This window comes from Tachysurus fulvidraco, chromosome 16 (assembly GCF_022655615.1).
Source record: "Tachysurus fulvidraco isolate hzauxx_2018 chromosome 16, HZAU_PFXX_2.0, whole genome shotgun sequence".
NCBI lineage: Eukaryota > Metazoa > Chordata > Actinopteri > Siluriformes > Bagridae > Tachysurus > Tachysurus fulvidraco.
The window spans coordinates 7,020,515-7,038,429 of record NC_062533.1 but is presented as its reverse complement, the minus strand read 5'-3'; the positions used below and the strand labels follow the sequence as shown (position 1 = coordinate 7,038,429).

The window sequence follows — 17,915 nt, the reverse complement described above, 5'->3', positions numbered from 1 at the left end:
GAATGTTTTACAAATTTGTTGAAAACTGATAATCATCTTATAAAATGTGACCTCGTATTTGTTTCCAAAACCTTCTAAAAATGCGTTTATCTTGAGGAAAAATGTGGCAGAAGATAACAGGGTGAAGTGAAATTGGACAGAATTAGATTTCTGAAAATAATCAATGGATATATAACTAACAAGTGCAAATCTGAATCCTTTCCGTTTCACTAACATGCCAACAAATGTGGTTACAAATTGTACTACAGCAAACTAATACAGGGCCTCAGTGAGCTGAATTTTGGTTGTATTTGAATCTCTGTTACAATATCCATTTATATATACAAATCTTGTTTTACACTTGAACATGTGTACACACAAGTTGCATTGTATGTACGTGTATTTCATAGTTCACACATGCACGTGTAAATGATTAATTCTCACAAGTAATTATCGAGGATGCTCTCTGTATCTATGTCTAGATTATTCAAAACCTGCAGAAGACTGTGTATGTGCATGTGTTTCTAGTGCCTATAACACTTCACATATTATTATACACATTTAATTAATATTCTACAAAGATACAAATCCAAATAGCAAATGCAAAAAAAGGCTTGATGTGAAAGCAGCTGGAGAAGAGCCTGGAGCCAAACCTTCATCACAATCAACAATCTCAGGAGATATGAACATTCAATGCAAAGTCATACTGTAGCCCAATAAGTATTCATAGAGAATAATCAAACTGAGGAAACATCAGAGATGGCTGTATCAGTGTGTGCATTGACTATACATTTGATATATATCTATTGTAATTGATTATTAAAAATAAAGATCATTAGTTGTGGATAGAGACCATTAAGTTCTAATAAATTCAATGAGAGACTAGTAATAGACAGGATTAGATAAAAGTGAGGTAAGAAAGTCTTTGTGGTGTATGAAGAGCCACTGTATCCAGGTCAACAAACCACATCCTACGTTAGTACTGGTCGACACAAGAGGAAACTGTCTTAAAGGCATGTACAGGTACTAATAGGAATTTGATAAAAAACAAACAAACATAAAACCAGAGCTGCCCAACTTACTGCAGAATAAAACGTGCACCTTGACTCTCCTGTGGACAATTTGAAACATACTGTTCTATGTTAATCCACATTCGCTGTGTTTCCCACATTCAGGAAAGGTACGGTTTATGAAGAAGCCTTGAAGAATCTTATCACCTGGATGGTTGTGTGCCCAGTGTGAAGCACAGTGATAGTTTGGGCTACAATATCATGGCATTCCCAAGGCACACTACTTGTGCTAGATGGGTGCTGCATTGCCAACGAATAGTGAGCCATTGGAGGGCCATGTGCACTCAAGGGTTCAAACATTGTAATGCACCCAAACACTCAGCAAGAATTAAGTAAAGTTGAATATCTCCCATGACTTGTATGGTCACCAGATCTGAATATTTTTTGAACCACTTTGGGGTGTTTTGAAGGAAACCTGTCAGGGATGCGGGGATAAAAACAGACCCAAGTGCAGGATAGCATAAAAATACAAGATTTATTACATAAAAACACAAAACAAGAACAACGACAAAATCAGACATGACTAGAACAACCACAACAGACGAAAAGGATTCCGCGTTGCCATAGGCAAGGCGGCACGGCTATAGACAAGACAATTAGACATGAGGAACAGGTGTGCAGAAGCGGGGAGGAAGAGACAAGGGAGGGGCAGACACGTGACACAAAACATAAACCTTTTCCTCCACCAGTATCACCTAGTGACCTGGCCACTGCTTTGCAAGAGGAACGGCTCAAAATCCCTCTGGCCGGACTTGTATCTGTCAATCCCTAGATGAGTTGATGCTGTATTTTCTATAAAAGGCCCTACACTATTATTAATAAGTTATTGTGATCAGTTTCATTGTCCAATATATCAATAAAGACACAAAGAATGCCTTAATTCCTCATGACTCAAACATTTGGCACTTTCAGCTCCCAATAATGTATACTCTAAATATGAGTCAAAGTCCCATCCTAAATAATTTAGATGTGAGCTAACGTTGATTTATTTAGGAGGGTGAGACCTGCCAGGCAGGCCTCAGGTTCTGAAATGTGTTTTCAAGTAGGACAGAGGCAGTCGACTCTGTAATAACATTTGGATTGTTTTATTATGGCTTATGGCTCAGTTCATTTCGTCCCTTCGCTATCTGCATGAAATTGTTTGATTCTCTGCACGAGAAGGTGTCAAACACACACACACACACACACACACACACACACACACACACACACACACACACACACACACACACACACACACACTCTCTCGCTCTTTGTGTACGTATACACTCAAGCAAATTCAAAGAATCTGTGTAAGAATCTTAAGTGACACAGGCCAAAATACACGTAAGGTATAACAGGTCTCTTGTACAAACACCACTTAATACACTTAAAACCTGGAAGGATTTGTATCGTTAATGAAGATACTTTTAGAATAGTAACAAATAGCACTGTTGACCGTGCTGACTGAGATTAATATCCTCAATCATTCCTGCATCTGTCAGACAGAGAGATGAATAGAATGTGAAATGAAAATAATAAAGAGAAACAGAGTGCAGCAATAATAGATAGATGTGGTTTGTTTAAATGACAGTATTATAGGTAAAGTCTAGCTAAACTGTAAGAAAGAGACAAGTAGTGGATGTTCATAACAAGATCTAAGAGTTTGTTATAATTTATATGCAACATGTATATGCTCTACCCCCACTGACCTTCTATAGATTCTCCAACCATATACATAACAGATAAACACCATATATGTGCAATTAAAGAAAATGATGGTTTATCCCTTTTTACCCACACACTGGTATTCTAAAATCGACTTATCTGACATTTTCAATCAGTGCAAACAAATTAATTATTTCATTGCTGCAAGTCTTGTATGAAATGAGTCAGGACACTGTTCGCTTTTAGTGTGAGATGTTTTTACCTCTGTTGGCAAAACCTCACACAGAATTTTAATGGTTGAAGATAACAGCTTTGAATTTTTCAGTGCATGGAACATCTAAGAGAGTGAAAATGGATTTGATATCACAATCTCCTTTAATATATAAACAATTGAGTGAAAAAAAATCGAACCGCCTTGAACTTAAATATATTGCCCCTAGTAGCCCAATACTTATGAATAGCTATATAAGTATTCTTATAAGGATCTTGTAAAGTTCTGCAGATAAATTATTAAAGCCCTGAGTGTCTATTTTCACAAGAACCTTTGACCACTGTGCAGTGTGACATGGGCAAAGAAATTAAATGATTAATATGGAAACCCCAAGGCAAAAATTTCAATTTGGCCTCAGGGAAAAAAGAGGTAATAGACATAGACAAATGTATTATATGGCTGCAGGCTTGTTTGTGTTTACATGGGTCCAAATTTTCGTATTCTTTTTTCCTCAAAGAGTATTACATAAAACCCATTTAATAATAATAATAATAATAATAATAATAATAATAATAATAATAATAATAATAATAATAATAATAATAAGTTCCATATTTTTATTGTATAAAAATGAAAAGCCGCTTCATATTGCACCTGGTTTAGGTTTCATGTGTGGACTGTAGAGATGGCTATATGACCTTTAATAATGAACACAGTTATTATGCATTCAGAGATGTATGAAGGCACTTTACAATTAAAAAAAATCTAAAAACATTTAGACAATTCTCTCTTAGAAAGAGGCAGCCAGTGGGGTGATGCTTTAACTGGGTCTTAGATGATCTTTTTTCTATTCTCTAAGCTAAAATCAGTAATCAGGTGTAAAATAAAAAGTCCAAGCTGTCAGTCAAACTTTACTTCATCACTCATTGGAAAAAGACCATGAAAGAACCACGTCAGTTCGGCTGTCATTTTGGTAGTGGATTATTTCTACAACACATCACTGTCACTGCAGAGATTAGAATATAGCACTGTAGAAATATTCAGTTTGTTGTGGTCTTATTTCAGTCTTTTATTTTGCTGGATGCAGTGAAGCTTTGTTATAGTATCACTTATTTGCACAGATGGTCATAATGCTGGAAAAACAGTGGTACAAGTGATGCATTTTACTTGCATTCTGCTTCCACTATTCTTTTGGTAAATCCTGACTCAACAGTGGCATATAAGTTAGTAATGTCTGCCCTCTACTGGAGTGAACTACCTAGTGGTTGATGAACTACTATATACCTGATTTGTGCCAAGTTATTGCTGTTTTATAACTGATTTAAGAGCCAGAGTTTATTCAGTTGACACATAATTAACCCAGAAATGTTTTACTTTGTGAGGTACCAGTTTCCTATAATCAACAGTCTATGAAGTCAACACTCTTTTTTTAATAAAAAAGTAAAAAAGTATTAACACAAATGACTTTATAACTTCAAGCATAACATTATTATAATAATAAATGGTACAGTGACCCATTATTTCTGAAAAATAAAAGAAAGAAAGAAAGAAAGAAAGAAAGAAAGAAAGAATTAAATACCATATTCAGACCAAATTAATGTATTCAGATCCTACATCTCTTTACCTCGGTGTTAATTGGATATTTTTATAATCTAGAAAAAGCATTTCACTACATGTCATACTGTGTAAGAATTGCAATATTTAAAAAACAAAATAAAAGAATAAAACTATGAAAAACTAAATTTACAAAATTGAAATTTAGTGTGTTCAGTTTCAGAGATGTTGCTTTATTTTTATAAGTAAAAAATGCCATATAGTGTATGTTAAGATATGAATAGTTCAGAAAACATAGTCACAAAAATATATATATTCTTTTGCTGCAAAAAAGACAGAACGATTGTTCCCCAGCTGTATATATATATATAGACTAACTTTAACAGTTCTTTGTGAATACAAATTTATTAACGAATAAATCACAAATCTTCGGCAATCATTACCACACCAAATGCCCATGGTTTATACCTACCTATATACAACATGTACTACATCACATACTTGAACCTGAGAAGATCTAGAATTTGTAGCAAAGAGAGAAAGAGAACTCATACTATGAGGAACAGTAGAAAAGTGCAAGAAAGAAAGTACTGCATTAGGAGTGTTTCTGAGTTTGTGCACCGAGGAAGCAAAATTTGGTTCATGTGTAAATTAATTCTTTTTAGTATGACTCAACCAATTCAAACTGAATACATGAATGAATATTTGTTGTGTTGGGTGTATTCTCACTGGCCACTTTAATAGGAACATATGTGCATACTGTATTTATGAAATCAGGAGTCTATCATGTGGCAGCACACAGTACATAAACTCATGCAGATTCAAATCAAGAGCTTCAGTTAATGTTCACATCAAACACCAGAACAAGGAAAAAATAAGCTCTTAGTGACTTTGATTGCGATATGTGATTGTCTTTTATGCATTATGAGCCTTCCAATAGACAGGTGTTCCTATTAAAGTGGCTGGTGTGTGTATTTTTACATAATTATGTTGTAAAAGGAAAATATTATTTCAGTGGCTAAGGTCTGAGCTCTGATATTTGCAAAATGTGTGTGTGTGTCTGTGTAAGGTTTGTGAGATTTTTGTTCGACAGTACGCCCATTAATTTTGTCAGTTAAATGCTGACTCTATACCTCAGTGAGCGGACAACAGTGAGGCTATATATATATATATATATATATATATATATATATATATATATATATATATATATATATATATATATATAAAGCATTCCAAAGCTTGATGATCTTGTATAAAAGATCTATAAAGCCAACAAACAGAAATCAGTTCCCTGACACTCATCTCAACCTCTGAGGTATGAGGCAGGCTATTGACATGCTATAGCTATGTACAAAATCTGCAAATTTTATTTAGCTACACACTATGATTTGGCCCAAATATAAGCAGCAGCATATTCACAAATGTGAATCTGATCCAGTATGGCTCATGTAGTGCTTCATGTAGCGCTTCAATTTTGGGCTGGAAAAATGCTTCAGCTGTAAATCTCCATATCATGCCTGAGGCTGAGTTTATAGCTATTATACCACATAGCAGAATGAAGGGATGAATATAGGCCAGTGTTATGCCACTTCTTATACAGTATGTTCTCAGGGGTATCGTTCTGGGCCTACTTGATCGCATATAATTCTTTATACTGGCTTGCTTCAGCATTTATTTTCACACAGTTTGGTTTATTCTTTCATACTTGGGCTTTGCTGCTTGCAGCTATAAAGCTGTGATTTATATACTTAACCTTATATACCAATAAGTGGGAAGTGGTCACTGACATTTTCAACCTAAATGAAACTTAAAGACACCGTAGCTAAATACACTATACGGCCAAAGGTTTGTAGAAACCTATCAGAAAACCACTTGTGGTTCATCCCCAAACTGTTGCCATATAACAGGTCAAAGCTTTTCCAGCATGACAATGCCACTGTGTACAAAACAACAAGCTCCGTGAACACATGGTTTGCCACATACTGTAGCCATGCTCCAACATCTAGTGGAAAGCCTTCTCACAAGAGTGGAGCTTTTTATATCAGTAAAAGGAACTAAAAATGAAATGTGATCATCAAAAAGCACATATTGGTGTGATGGTCAGGTATCCATACACCTTTGTCCATATACAGTACTGTGGAATAGTTCTAGGGGTGTGCAAATAAATGGCAAAAAGAACAAAATAATGGAAATATTGGAATACTTTAAAGAGCAGTAAACAGCAATAAATGAAACAAGATCAACATTTGGGGTGACAAAGATTTGATTAAAAAACACTTCACAGTTTCTGCTGCTTTATAAGGAAATTAGCTGGTATGTTTTCCAGGAATTTTACAAAACCAGCCAAAGTGCTTCTGGAGACTTTTACACCTACAGCAAAAATCAGTATGAAAACTGCTTTGTTATGTAATGTGCTGCCGTCTTTAATGACAAACATTTTTCTGGAACATTTCATTTTTGCTTAAAAACTAAAGTTTGGAAATCTGAAGTGTTTTTGAATAAATTACATTGATTATTGGCAACATACACACGTGGACAAAATTGTTGGTCGTCTCCCATGTAGTCCACTTTGGCTCAAACAACGATGGATGGTGCGGTCTGACACTGATGTTCCTTGAGCATGAAGTTCACCTTGGATCTCTTTAGAAGTCTTTCTGGGCTCTTTTGTTACCATTCGGATTATCCATCATACATCATACCATTCGGATTTGTCATCAATCTTCCTCCTGCGGCCACGTCCAGGGAGGTTGGCTACAGTCACATGGATCTTAAATTTCTGAATAATATGTGCAACTGTAATCACAGGAACATCTAGCTGCTTGGAGATGGTCTTACAGCCTTTACCTTTATCATGCTTGTCTATAATTTTCTTTCTAATCTCCTGAGACAACTCTTTCCTTCACTTCCTCTGGTCCATGTTGAGTGTGGTACACACCATGTCACCAGACAACACAGTGACTACCTGGAGCCCTATATATAGGCCCACTGACTGATTACAAGATTGTAGACACCTGTGATGCTAATTAGTGGTCACACCTTGAATTAACATGTCCCTTTGGTCACATTATTTTCTTAGGGGTACCAGCATTTTTGTCTAGGCCTGTTCCATTAGTTTATTTTTTTAATTAATTCCGTTGAAGCATGGTTGAAAAGCAATGTCTGACTTTCATTGGTTACCATTCATAGAATTTTTATATATTATTACTTTTGTCAGATTAAAGTTTTTTCTGTGACCATTGTGAGTTTTTCTTTCATTGACCGAAGGGTACCAACAATTTTGTCCACGTGTGTAAATGTCAAAAATATATCTATATTTTTAATTTGTTGTGAGTAAGACCTTTTCACAGTACTGTAACATTAACAAAAATGCAGCGCACATCATTGTGTAATGGTTGACCCCTGTAGATAATGGTGCTAGCAGAAAGATTTCTCTTTTAACATACTATTTTGTATAATTCACACCTCTATATCAGTTTGTCTCTTTAAGCTGGTTGGAGGTGTAATGTATAGAACTCAGCTCTTCTTCATCAGTGCACCATAATCGTCATACGGAGGACAGCACCTCACCGGCTGTCTCTCTCTCCTTTCTGTCAGTGCGCTCCGCATCCAGCTCTGTGAACGCTGGCTGTTTGATTATCATCTGATCTTTGTCACTGGAGAACGTACCTGGCTCCATGCCTTGGTACTGAGCAGTTGGGAAGGAGGTTCTAGAGATGACGCTGGCATAACGTCTTTTCAAATCCGGGTTGGGACAGAACAGGTTCTCGTATAGGGCTGCTGCCAGGACTCCTCCCATTAATGGACCCAACCAGTACACCTGTAAGTGGGAACATGAGAGACAGAGATGTTTTTTAGCATGATTTTCAAGAACACCTTACAATATTACACAAATCTGTAACTGCCTGCCACTGGCATACACTGATATATACATACATACACTGCTCTCATATATGAAAATTTACAATAAATACCGATACAATCAATAATTTTCCTGGGGAACTGGCAGGTATCTCTCAGGTATTGCTACTAGACATCTGGCCTCTGATCCAAGTAAAGTAATACAATCTTGTCTTGAAAGGCCTGGTTACTGTGAATTATATGAACAGGTGGAAATCATATTGGACTCAGCCCCTGAAAAAAGTCCTTGAGAGTAGCTCCTAAAGCGCTGCGTTGTATTGCTTTGCCTTCTACCACATTTTTCTGAAGAAGCCATTATCACTGACCTTCACTGTCAAAAGGATGGCCTCAAAATAGAAGCTTTCTCTTCAGCTTTACTCCTCTCCTGAGTGTAACACTCTCCGACAGAAGCTCAGCACACCACACATACATATGGCTCAGATCCTTATGTAACAGTGGGTGTCCTCAAAATGTCTATATGATGAATGTGCCTCAGTTCAGACTATACTACAGTACCTCATGCTGGCAGACATAAATTATTAAAAAAAAAGAAAAAGAAATAGAAATATTTGACACACCCAGTGGTTTTCCCAGCGCCCTGTGATGACAGCAGGACCAAATGAGCGAGCAGGATTCATACTGGCACCAGTGTAGGGGATCTGTTAGAACATACTCACACACAAACAAACACACACACAGTAAAGTTAGGAGAAAAGAATAGAAGAACACTTGAGCTTCTAAACACGAACTCTTTAAGGGTTATGAAGGCTTATTTAAGGCTTATGAAGGTGTTAACGTTTATACAATGATATTGTGTGTGCTTTTAATAAATTTGCCCACTAGTTACTAATATTCATAAGATTATTTTCCTAGTATTTTCATAAAAAGTGTAATAAACTTCAGTAGCATCTGTTAGCTATTGGTTTTACTGTATGTTGTTTCTTATGCAGAAGAAGAAGAAGAAGAAGAAGAAGAAGAAGAAGAAGAAGTGCAGGTAAATATTAAACTGTATTGGTTGCAAGAAATATACATTATAGCAAGTTCAGCTATATGGGAAATGACACAAATCAATAATATGGTTTATTTGATACAACAAAATTAAACTTAAAAAAAATGCACTAGTTTTGCACAACCAAGAGATTTGCCACATTTAAATCACATTTGCTTGTAGTGTTGATTGCACAAAATGCAACCATCACACTGTGTTAAACAAATGTGTCTGTTGTTTGTTGTAAAAAAAAATTGTGATTTTGAACAGTGGGTAACAATATGGAGAGTTGATGTCACAGCTTAACAAAAGAAACAGGATATATTCCATGATTGTACAATATTGTACAACTACTGAGAGTCAAATAACCAACAAAATACAGAATAAAATCAATTTCTATAATAAAGTCTATTTAATCCTGCTATGCCTGTGCATAAAGAGCAAATCGAGGACACCCTTCATCTTTAGCAACACCCTTAGGTGCGGCAAGCACACATCAAATTCTCTGGGGACTTTTTGGCATAAACCTGATATCAACACATGGCAGCACAGCTAGGTTACAATTCTCCATGGAAGAGCACTGCTTTGAGACCCGAAAAAACACCTGACACACTCAGACATGGAAAATGCCCAATAGGCTGATGAGCATAACAATTATGCATGCTTCACCCTTTATGTTTTACTTGTGCAACAACGTGATTAGACACATGCATCTACTTCTCTTCTGTGATTCTTTAAAGTACTGTCTGTAGGTATAGTTGCTTACTGTATAATAAATGATCATAATTTGTTGTAATTCCTTCTGGATCTATTGCACTCTTATTTATGTCAGTTGATTTAGAGACCCGACTCACGGCAAACAGGTGCCCAATGCACACCGACAGGCCGATAGCCAATGCTGTTGAACCCTTCAGGTCAGTGCGCTTTGGGTCACAGGTAGCAAAGATGGTGAAGACAAGCTCAAAGGTGATAAAGAGTTCAACCACCAGTGCGTGACCAGCAGAGATATGAGTGCTGACCTAAAGAGAATAGAACAGCAATTAGGAAGTAAGAAGGAGCTGAAAAAGATAATTAACCAAGAACATTCCATCTTGAGGATTGCTGGATATAAGCTATTCCTTTTTGTGTGCATTAGGTTCTGCATTACACTAGACCCAGTCCTGCATGTGTTCTTGAATTCATGACTTCAGGTTTAATATGGGTAATATTTCAGTTGGACTGTAAAGTAGAGTTTGCTGAATACAGAAATGTGTGAAATTCTCATTATATTGTTAATTATACCATTTAATATAGCAAATGAAAAGTATGATAAAGTAGTACACATATTATTAATATATTGTCATTTTTAAATTGTACACTCAGGTAAATGTCAGTGCACAAAAAAGCTTTCCATGGCCCGTCCAGTCACATGCTGAACATTCAACAATAGACAGATTTTATAACATTAAAGTGAAAGTGACGTGACATACGGCTAAGTACAATGACCCCTCAGAATTCGTTCTCTGCATTTGACCCATCCAAAGTGCACACAAACAGCAGTGAACACACACACACCATGAACACACACCGGGAGCAGTGGGCAGCCATTTATGCTGCGGCACCCGGGGAGCAGTTGGGGGGTCCGGTGCCTTGCTCAAGGGCGCCTCAGTCGTGGCCAGCCCGAGACTTGAACCCACAACCTTAGGATTACTTGGCCACGACTTGCCCTACTACAGCTATACTGCAGAAAACGGGATGCAGTTCTGTCAGCTACTAAATAACTAGGACGGAAGCCATAAACAGTAAATTCATTAATTTCCAATGGCATAGAATAATTACAGCTAGGAGGACTTTTCTGCATCATCATACTGGCAATACTAGACTTTTATTATCTTCCCATTTATACTCTATTTGGTCAGAAGTAATGTATGAGGACCTTTGGGTATTTTACTCCAAAGGAATGGAATTAACATGGAGCTAGAACCCCTTTGGTGTAATAATAATATATAATCTTCTGGAAAGAAATCTAAGGTGCATTCAGTGTTCTGGTTCATCCGAAAAGTGTTCAGTGGGGTTAAGGTCAGCTGCTCTGTGCAGGACTCTTGAGTTCTTTCACTCCAACCTTGCAAACCAATTCTTTATGGATTTAACTTTGTGTTCAGGGGTTCATTGTTTTTCAACCTAATCTGTATTCAGTCTATCTGGAGCGTATGTGTGAGTTTTATTTGTCTGGATTTGGAATTAAACAGAAAACAGATCAGTTGAAATTCACTTATAATGGATGTCTAAAGTCAGTTTAAGAAGGCTGTCAATAACCACTAGAATAAGAGACTAACGTGAATAAAAAACTTCTAATCTTATTCCCTAACTATGAAGATCTACAAATAATCATGTGCATCATATACAATCTAACTGACCGAGGTGACCCCCAGGTTCCCTCTGACAGCGGGAGGAGTCACACCATACAGGATAGCTGCTCCCAAGATTGCCCCTAGACACTGTGCTCCCAAATAGAAAATGCCCTTTGCCAGGCTCAGCTTGCGAGTGGCCACCATGGCCACTGTGACTGCCGGGTTGATGTGGGCGCCGCTGATTTGGCTGAAGCACTGGATGAGCGTGGCTATAGACAAGCCGAAACAGAGAGAGATGAGAACGAGGTCAGGAGGAGGAGGAGTGCTGTCACTTGTGGTTGCTGCCCAGTTGATAGTGGACCCCAAACTGAGCAACACAAAGATCAACATGGCCAAAAACTCTCCAGACACTGCTCGCCAAAAACCCTTTGTCCACACGTCCTTAAAGGCAACCATAACTTGATCACACGTGCAGGGGCACGAGGGCACACACCTCCTGAGAGAACAAAAAGACAGGAAGAGAAAGATAAAGGTTTTGGAAAATAAATGCATTTGGTTTAAAGAATACTTGTAAAGTAAGTTCTGTAGTGTTTGGCTTAGACATGCGTAAAATTACTCTAGAGAGAAGCAGCCAGTGACTATCCATCTATTTTCTATAACTTTATCCTACACAGGAAAAGCAAACAAGGTGGGAGACACCCTGGGCATGGTGTCAACTCATCACAAGGTACAAGGTGGAAGCAGGAATCAATCTCCCACCCCAGAGGTGGGAGGCACACATGCTAAGCACTTATTAAGAGTACAAAAATAATTCAATTCATCTTAAAGCATACATTAATTAGATAATGTGGATTTAAGCCACGATTATAAAACCATACATTTTTCTATGCAGAGTAGATTTATGAACTGAAACAAACCTCTATTTCCAAACAAACTTTGCCCCTTACAACCACCTGAGGTGCAATGATTCTCCAGTTTCACTATGTATATATGAGCACAGAAAGCTGCTACTCGATAAAAACTGATCACTCATCATATGTGTATCTGAAGGATTAAAATTATATTATAGGGGGAAGAAGGGGAACAAAACTTTTAAGGAAAATGTAACTTTCAACTTATTATTTATAAAATATGCAAGATTTATTTATTAATGAATAAGAAATAGTTTTCACTAAAAGGAAAAAACTTGTATCTGAAAACACTGTTAACATTTCACTGTTAACTGGGTTAACCTGGAACCTATAACAGGGCGGAGGAAATCCTAGGCAGAGTGCAAACCCATTGCAAGGCACAATCAGAGATGTCATTGGTCAATTTATAACAATCAGCCTACAACACATATCTTTGGACAGTGTGGAAACCCCCTGTAACACATGGAGAACATACAAACACAGGGCAAAGGCATAAATCGAATCCCCAACCTTGGGGTTGTGAGGCAAACATGCAAACCACTAAGCCACCTATTACAATATCCATATCTTAGAAAAACTGTAAGATACTAATATCTATTCCTTCTGCCTTCTACTGGTTTATACATCCGTATATATATCCTCACCAGGCAAATAACATGTAATACAATATTCTTAAATGGTCTCCCATAAACATATGCTGTGTTAATACACCATCTGCCTCTTTAAAGAGAATCTCCAGTAATATGTAATCCACAAATGTTTCATAAACAAACAAACAAATAACCAACAAACAAATAAGTCAAGCTTACATAAATAAAGATAAATTCATAAGTCATCATAATGTAGGAGTCATTGAACTTTTGGGAACTCATGATCCCCTTCTAAATGTGGGAAAAAAAAACCTTTTCCTGTTATGATCATTGTACAGAATTATTTTATTAATATAATATGTTTAAAAGAAAAGTCTTACATCACATCCCAAATCAGATCCTCTAATTATCAGCATAATTCCTTGTTTTATTGAAAACTGCAGATAAAACGGATGCTACATACTGTATACGTTAGTATATACGCTGGTGTATTTACCGATTATTGTAATGCATGGTATTAAGGGACATTAACAGGAAACGAAAAACACAAACACATGCTACATTTTAATGGAAATTGCACACAGCAGACTTACCGAAAACGACCGCAAATTTGGTTTTGGTCAGAAAACTCCTCTCTCATCCCTTAGTAAGCAGCATTCTATTTATGAGAACATGTAAAAAAAAAAAATACATCAATCTTGCTGAACCAGGAACGCGCGCTCTCTCAAACACAGTGGTGCGCGCTTCTCCTGCGCGGGTGTGGGTGTGTGCGTGTGTGTGTGTGTGTGTGTGTGTGTGTGTGTGTGTGTGTGTGTGTGTGTGTGTGTGTGTGTGTGTGTGTACGCGCGCGCCTCAGCAACAGGCACACTGATTTCTTGCCTTTCAGTCTTATTATCCAGAAATTTCATGGGCATTATTTCACTTAGAGAACTTGTATTAAAAACACAAATACTGTCATTCTTAATGTCTGTGCCAAGGCCACTAAGTAATACACCTCAAACTCAGAGAGAGAGAGAGAGAGAGAGAGAGAGAGAGAGAGAGAGAGAGAGAGAGAGAGAGAGAGAGAGAGAGAGAGAGAGAGAGAGAGAGAGAGAGATATTTTTTATGCTCTCAGGCAATTTTGTCATAATAAAGACCCTGGTTGTTATTTCTATTATCACCAATTAATGCAATGTTTTATTCATGAAAATCCCGTAAATATGGAAGAAAAAAAAAAACGAAAAAAAAAAGAAAAAAAGGAATTTTGTGAGCATGACTTCATGCAGATGAGCTGTGTGGCTGATCAACATATGTAACTAGTCCGAATTTGTTGTAGTAAATCTGGAGGAAAAAGCTAAATAATAAATGACAAATGAGGCCCAATATTTGTATGTAATACTCATACTAATTCATTCAAAAACCTTCCAAGATATTTTTTTTTACTGTGGCTGCCAAATATGCTTAATTTTGCAGCAGTTATTTTTCCAATATCGTGACTTGAATTTCTGAAATTGCACTCACACTTAAAACTCCTACCACTTGAGACATATGTGTAATTGTCAAAGAGGCTGATTGTATGTTGTGATTACATCACTTGAGTAATATTGGCTCAAATCTGCTGAAAATCTGCTTTAATACATAGACACCAGATAAGACAGGAAAATTCCTCAAATACATGGTGTGCTACCTGCTGAGGCTTATAAGCCATATAGCACAAACTGATTGAGAATATTGTTAGGAAAGATTTGTCCTGACATTCACCTCATGTTCATCAAAATATCTTATAACCAGCTATGTTGTAGAGCGTAGTAGAATTGTAATTTGAATTGAGAGCAGAATTAGCAATACTAAATACAATTCATATGTTCAGGCAGACTAGCAAAAAAACAAAAATATCATATAGACACAAGATGTAAACTTAATTAGTTCACTTTCCTCATGCATCGGCTGAGAGCTCCTGTCCGGCAAGATGCAAATAGGACACTGAAGGGAAAGTTTTGAAATACTCTTATGCTAATCAGCTAATTAATGCTCTTAAGTTAATCATCAGTACATAGTAGGATGTAGCTGTAAAATCTTTGCATTTCTCTGTAGAGCAGGATGCATTTAAACACTTTAGAAAACTCCATTTGTCTAGATATTTACATGGCAGCTCCATACAGTGCTTGCTGTATAGTTTTTGTGTTCTTAGTTTTTTTGTGTTCTTAGTGTTATGGAGTTTTGTGCTCCTTAAATCACAAACACGCCAACATTTTAACTAAGCAGCATGTGTTTGTGGCCTGATGCTATTATGTTCTCATTATCAGGAGGCCTGCAAACAAGTCCCGCATTGTGTAAGCAGGCAATTCTGAATCTTCACGCAGGCTTAGGCAATCTGAACATTTGTTCTAATGAACTTCTTTGCCCACAATGTTCTCACAGTTCTTCTTTTTTTTCCAAAAGAGACACAAATTATTCTCTAACCTTTCTGTTTTATCAAAACACAAAAGGTTTGAACACCCTATCAACTCATTATATCAACTCAGGTCCTGGAATGCAGGAATCGGCATTATGCAACAATTATATAATGTCTTTTCCTCTTGGGGAACATGGATGATTGTCTTCAGTGAGGTGATATGTGGGTCAAAGAGAAAAAGAGTTTTCAAAACAGGACAAAGTTCTTCATAAAGCAAATGATATGCCACAGAGATGTACAGGTACATCTCAAAAAATGTTAATGTCGTGTTTAAAAAAAATGGAAACGTTCAATGGGCTTCCATACCACCAAAGCAGTGCCACAGACTGGTCACCTCCATGCCAGTGAGGCAGTAATTAAAGCAAAAGGAGCCCCTACCAAGTATTGAGTACATATACTGTAAATGAACATACTTTCCAGAAGGCCAACAGTTCACTAAAAATGTTTTTTTTATTGGTCTTATGAAGTATTCAAATTTTTTGACTTTTTGTTAAATGTGAGACAAAATCATCACAATTAAAAGTACCAAAGACTTAAACTACGGTACTTAAGTCTGTGTGTACTGAATTTATATAATACACGTTTCACTATTTGAGTCGATTTACTGAAATAAATGGACTTTTCCACGACATTCTAATTTATTGAGATGCACCAGTATGTGAATTATTATGTGAACTATTGTACTGAGTGATCATTTTCAAGCTCTGTTTACTGTGTTTTGTTTTTTGTGGTGTTTCTATAGCGTGAATACGTGAATATTTATTTATATGTGTGATGCCATGAAACCATCCAGGTTGTATTACAGCATACATTGTGGCCGAAGTTCCTGAGATTGGTATTGCTCTAAATCAGTCGATTTGGATAAAGCAATTGTTGAATAAGTTAAGGAGGAATGAATAAATAATACTGTGTATTTGTTTTTGTAAAATGAGCAGCATCTAGCTGAAAAAACTAGTTCTTGGCGTAGATGAATCAGAATAAGATGTTCACTTTTATACTATTGATGATTTTATTTTATAAACATCATATTTCTTTCACTTGACATGTTCAGTCGCAGATGAAATGACACTCTTAGAACGAAAATGATTGAAAATCCTAAGCCTCAATAGACCTCTTTTTTTAAATAAAGAAGACTTTTCCTGTGTGACAGCACCACCATCCCAGAGCACATGAAGCTTGCCAGCATAAATTGGAGTAAAATTCCAACTTCCTAACCTGTGTGACCCAGAAGTCTCTTGACAGGGTAACATATGCCTTTTCAAGTTAGTTAAAGTATATTCATAAACTCTGACCACTACATAATAGAAGCTGACCATAGATACCATGTGGCACCTCTGGGAATTGAACTTGGCATCCAGCACTGAGCTCAGACTTCATGTCTTGGCAGTGTAGAAGCACTGTCTCAGTCCCCTGGAGCAAAATGATATCTGTCTCTTCTGGTAAGAATCAGAGGAGTATTCATGGATGCACATAGTGTGCTGGAAGATAATGTTTCTATGTACAGTTAGTAAGTTAACTGTTGGAAGTGTTGGGTTTATAGCAGCCTCCTATGTGAATTTCACCAGTGCTTGATAGAGCAGTTTATTCAGTTGAATCTTGGATAGAAGGTGAGAGAATAAGCATGAAGGTCCTGGTTATTTCATGACTTTAAAAGCAAACCTGGTAAAACAAATCTTTAGGTGCTTCCCAAATTGCACACCTATGTGCTATATTGTAGTATAAATAGTAGTGAGTAGTGTGTTCACACAAAAAAATCCAACAAGAGGTAGTTGCCAGATGATGCACTTATTCACAGCTAGACTTCATGAACTAAATTCTTGCCACTTTGCTTACGTAGTGGAAAAGGGGCTCTGTTGAACAAGACATCTTACAAATGTCTTATGAATTTGCACACACTGTGTGTGGCTTTTTTGCAACTTTCAGGTTTTTCCAAAAAAATCCTGCGTATTTTGCTAAAACTAGCGAAGTGGGAAACTGTTTATACTTTTAAGACTTCACAAAAGCTGGGTCCCAAATAATCTATGCACTACGTACTATACTCTTTATTGTATGAATTTTAGGCTAGCAATGTTTCAAAAGGAACTCTAACGTATTTTGCTAAAGCTAGCAAAGTGGGAAACTGTTTATACTTTTAGTTAGCAAAAAACGTTAGAGTTCCTTTTGAAACATTGCTAGCCTAAAATTCATACAATAAAGAGTATAGTACGTAGTGCATAGATTATTTGGGACCCAGCTTTTGTGAAGTCTTGCCAATCAGAGAATTGAGTACATTCTGAATCTTCTGAGTACAGAAAAGTACAA

The 17,915-nt window shown here is 36.8% G+C and overlaps 1 protein-coding gene across 6 annotated transcripts in view; it reads right to left on the bottom strand.

Moving 5' to 3' along the window:
- Positions 1-7,666: 7,666 nt before the first annotated feature.
- aqp4 (aquaporin 4) overlaps positions 7,667-17,915 on the bottom strand; it is a 27,802-nt gene continuing 17,553 nt past the window's right edge. For 3 of the 6 annotated variants that reach the window (XM_047801379.1, XM_047801378.1, XM_027179560.2), the window contains 5 exons: positions 13,774-13,838; positions 11,746-12,175; positions 10,204-10,368; positions 8,940-9,020; positions 7,667-8,281 (listed from right to left, as the gene is read on the bottom strand). In XM_047801379.1, coding sequence (XP_047657335.1) covers positions 8,009-8,281; positions 8,940-9,020; positions 10,204-10,368; positions 11,746-12,175; positions 13,774-13,820 — 996 coding nt within the window. In that variant the 5' untranslated portion in view covers positions 13,821-13,838 and the 3' untranslated portion in view covers positions 7,667-8,008. Of the gene's footprint in view, positions 8,282-8,939; positions 9,034-10,203; positions 10,369-11,745; positions 12,176-13,773; positions 13,839-17,915 lie in introns of all 6 variants that reach the window. The other 3 variants (XM_047801376.1, XM_047801377.1, XM_047801380.1) reach the window with 2 other exon arrangements.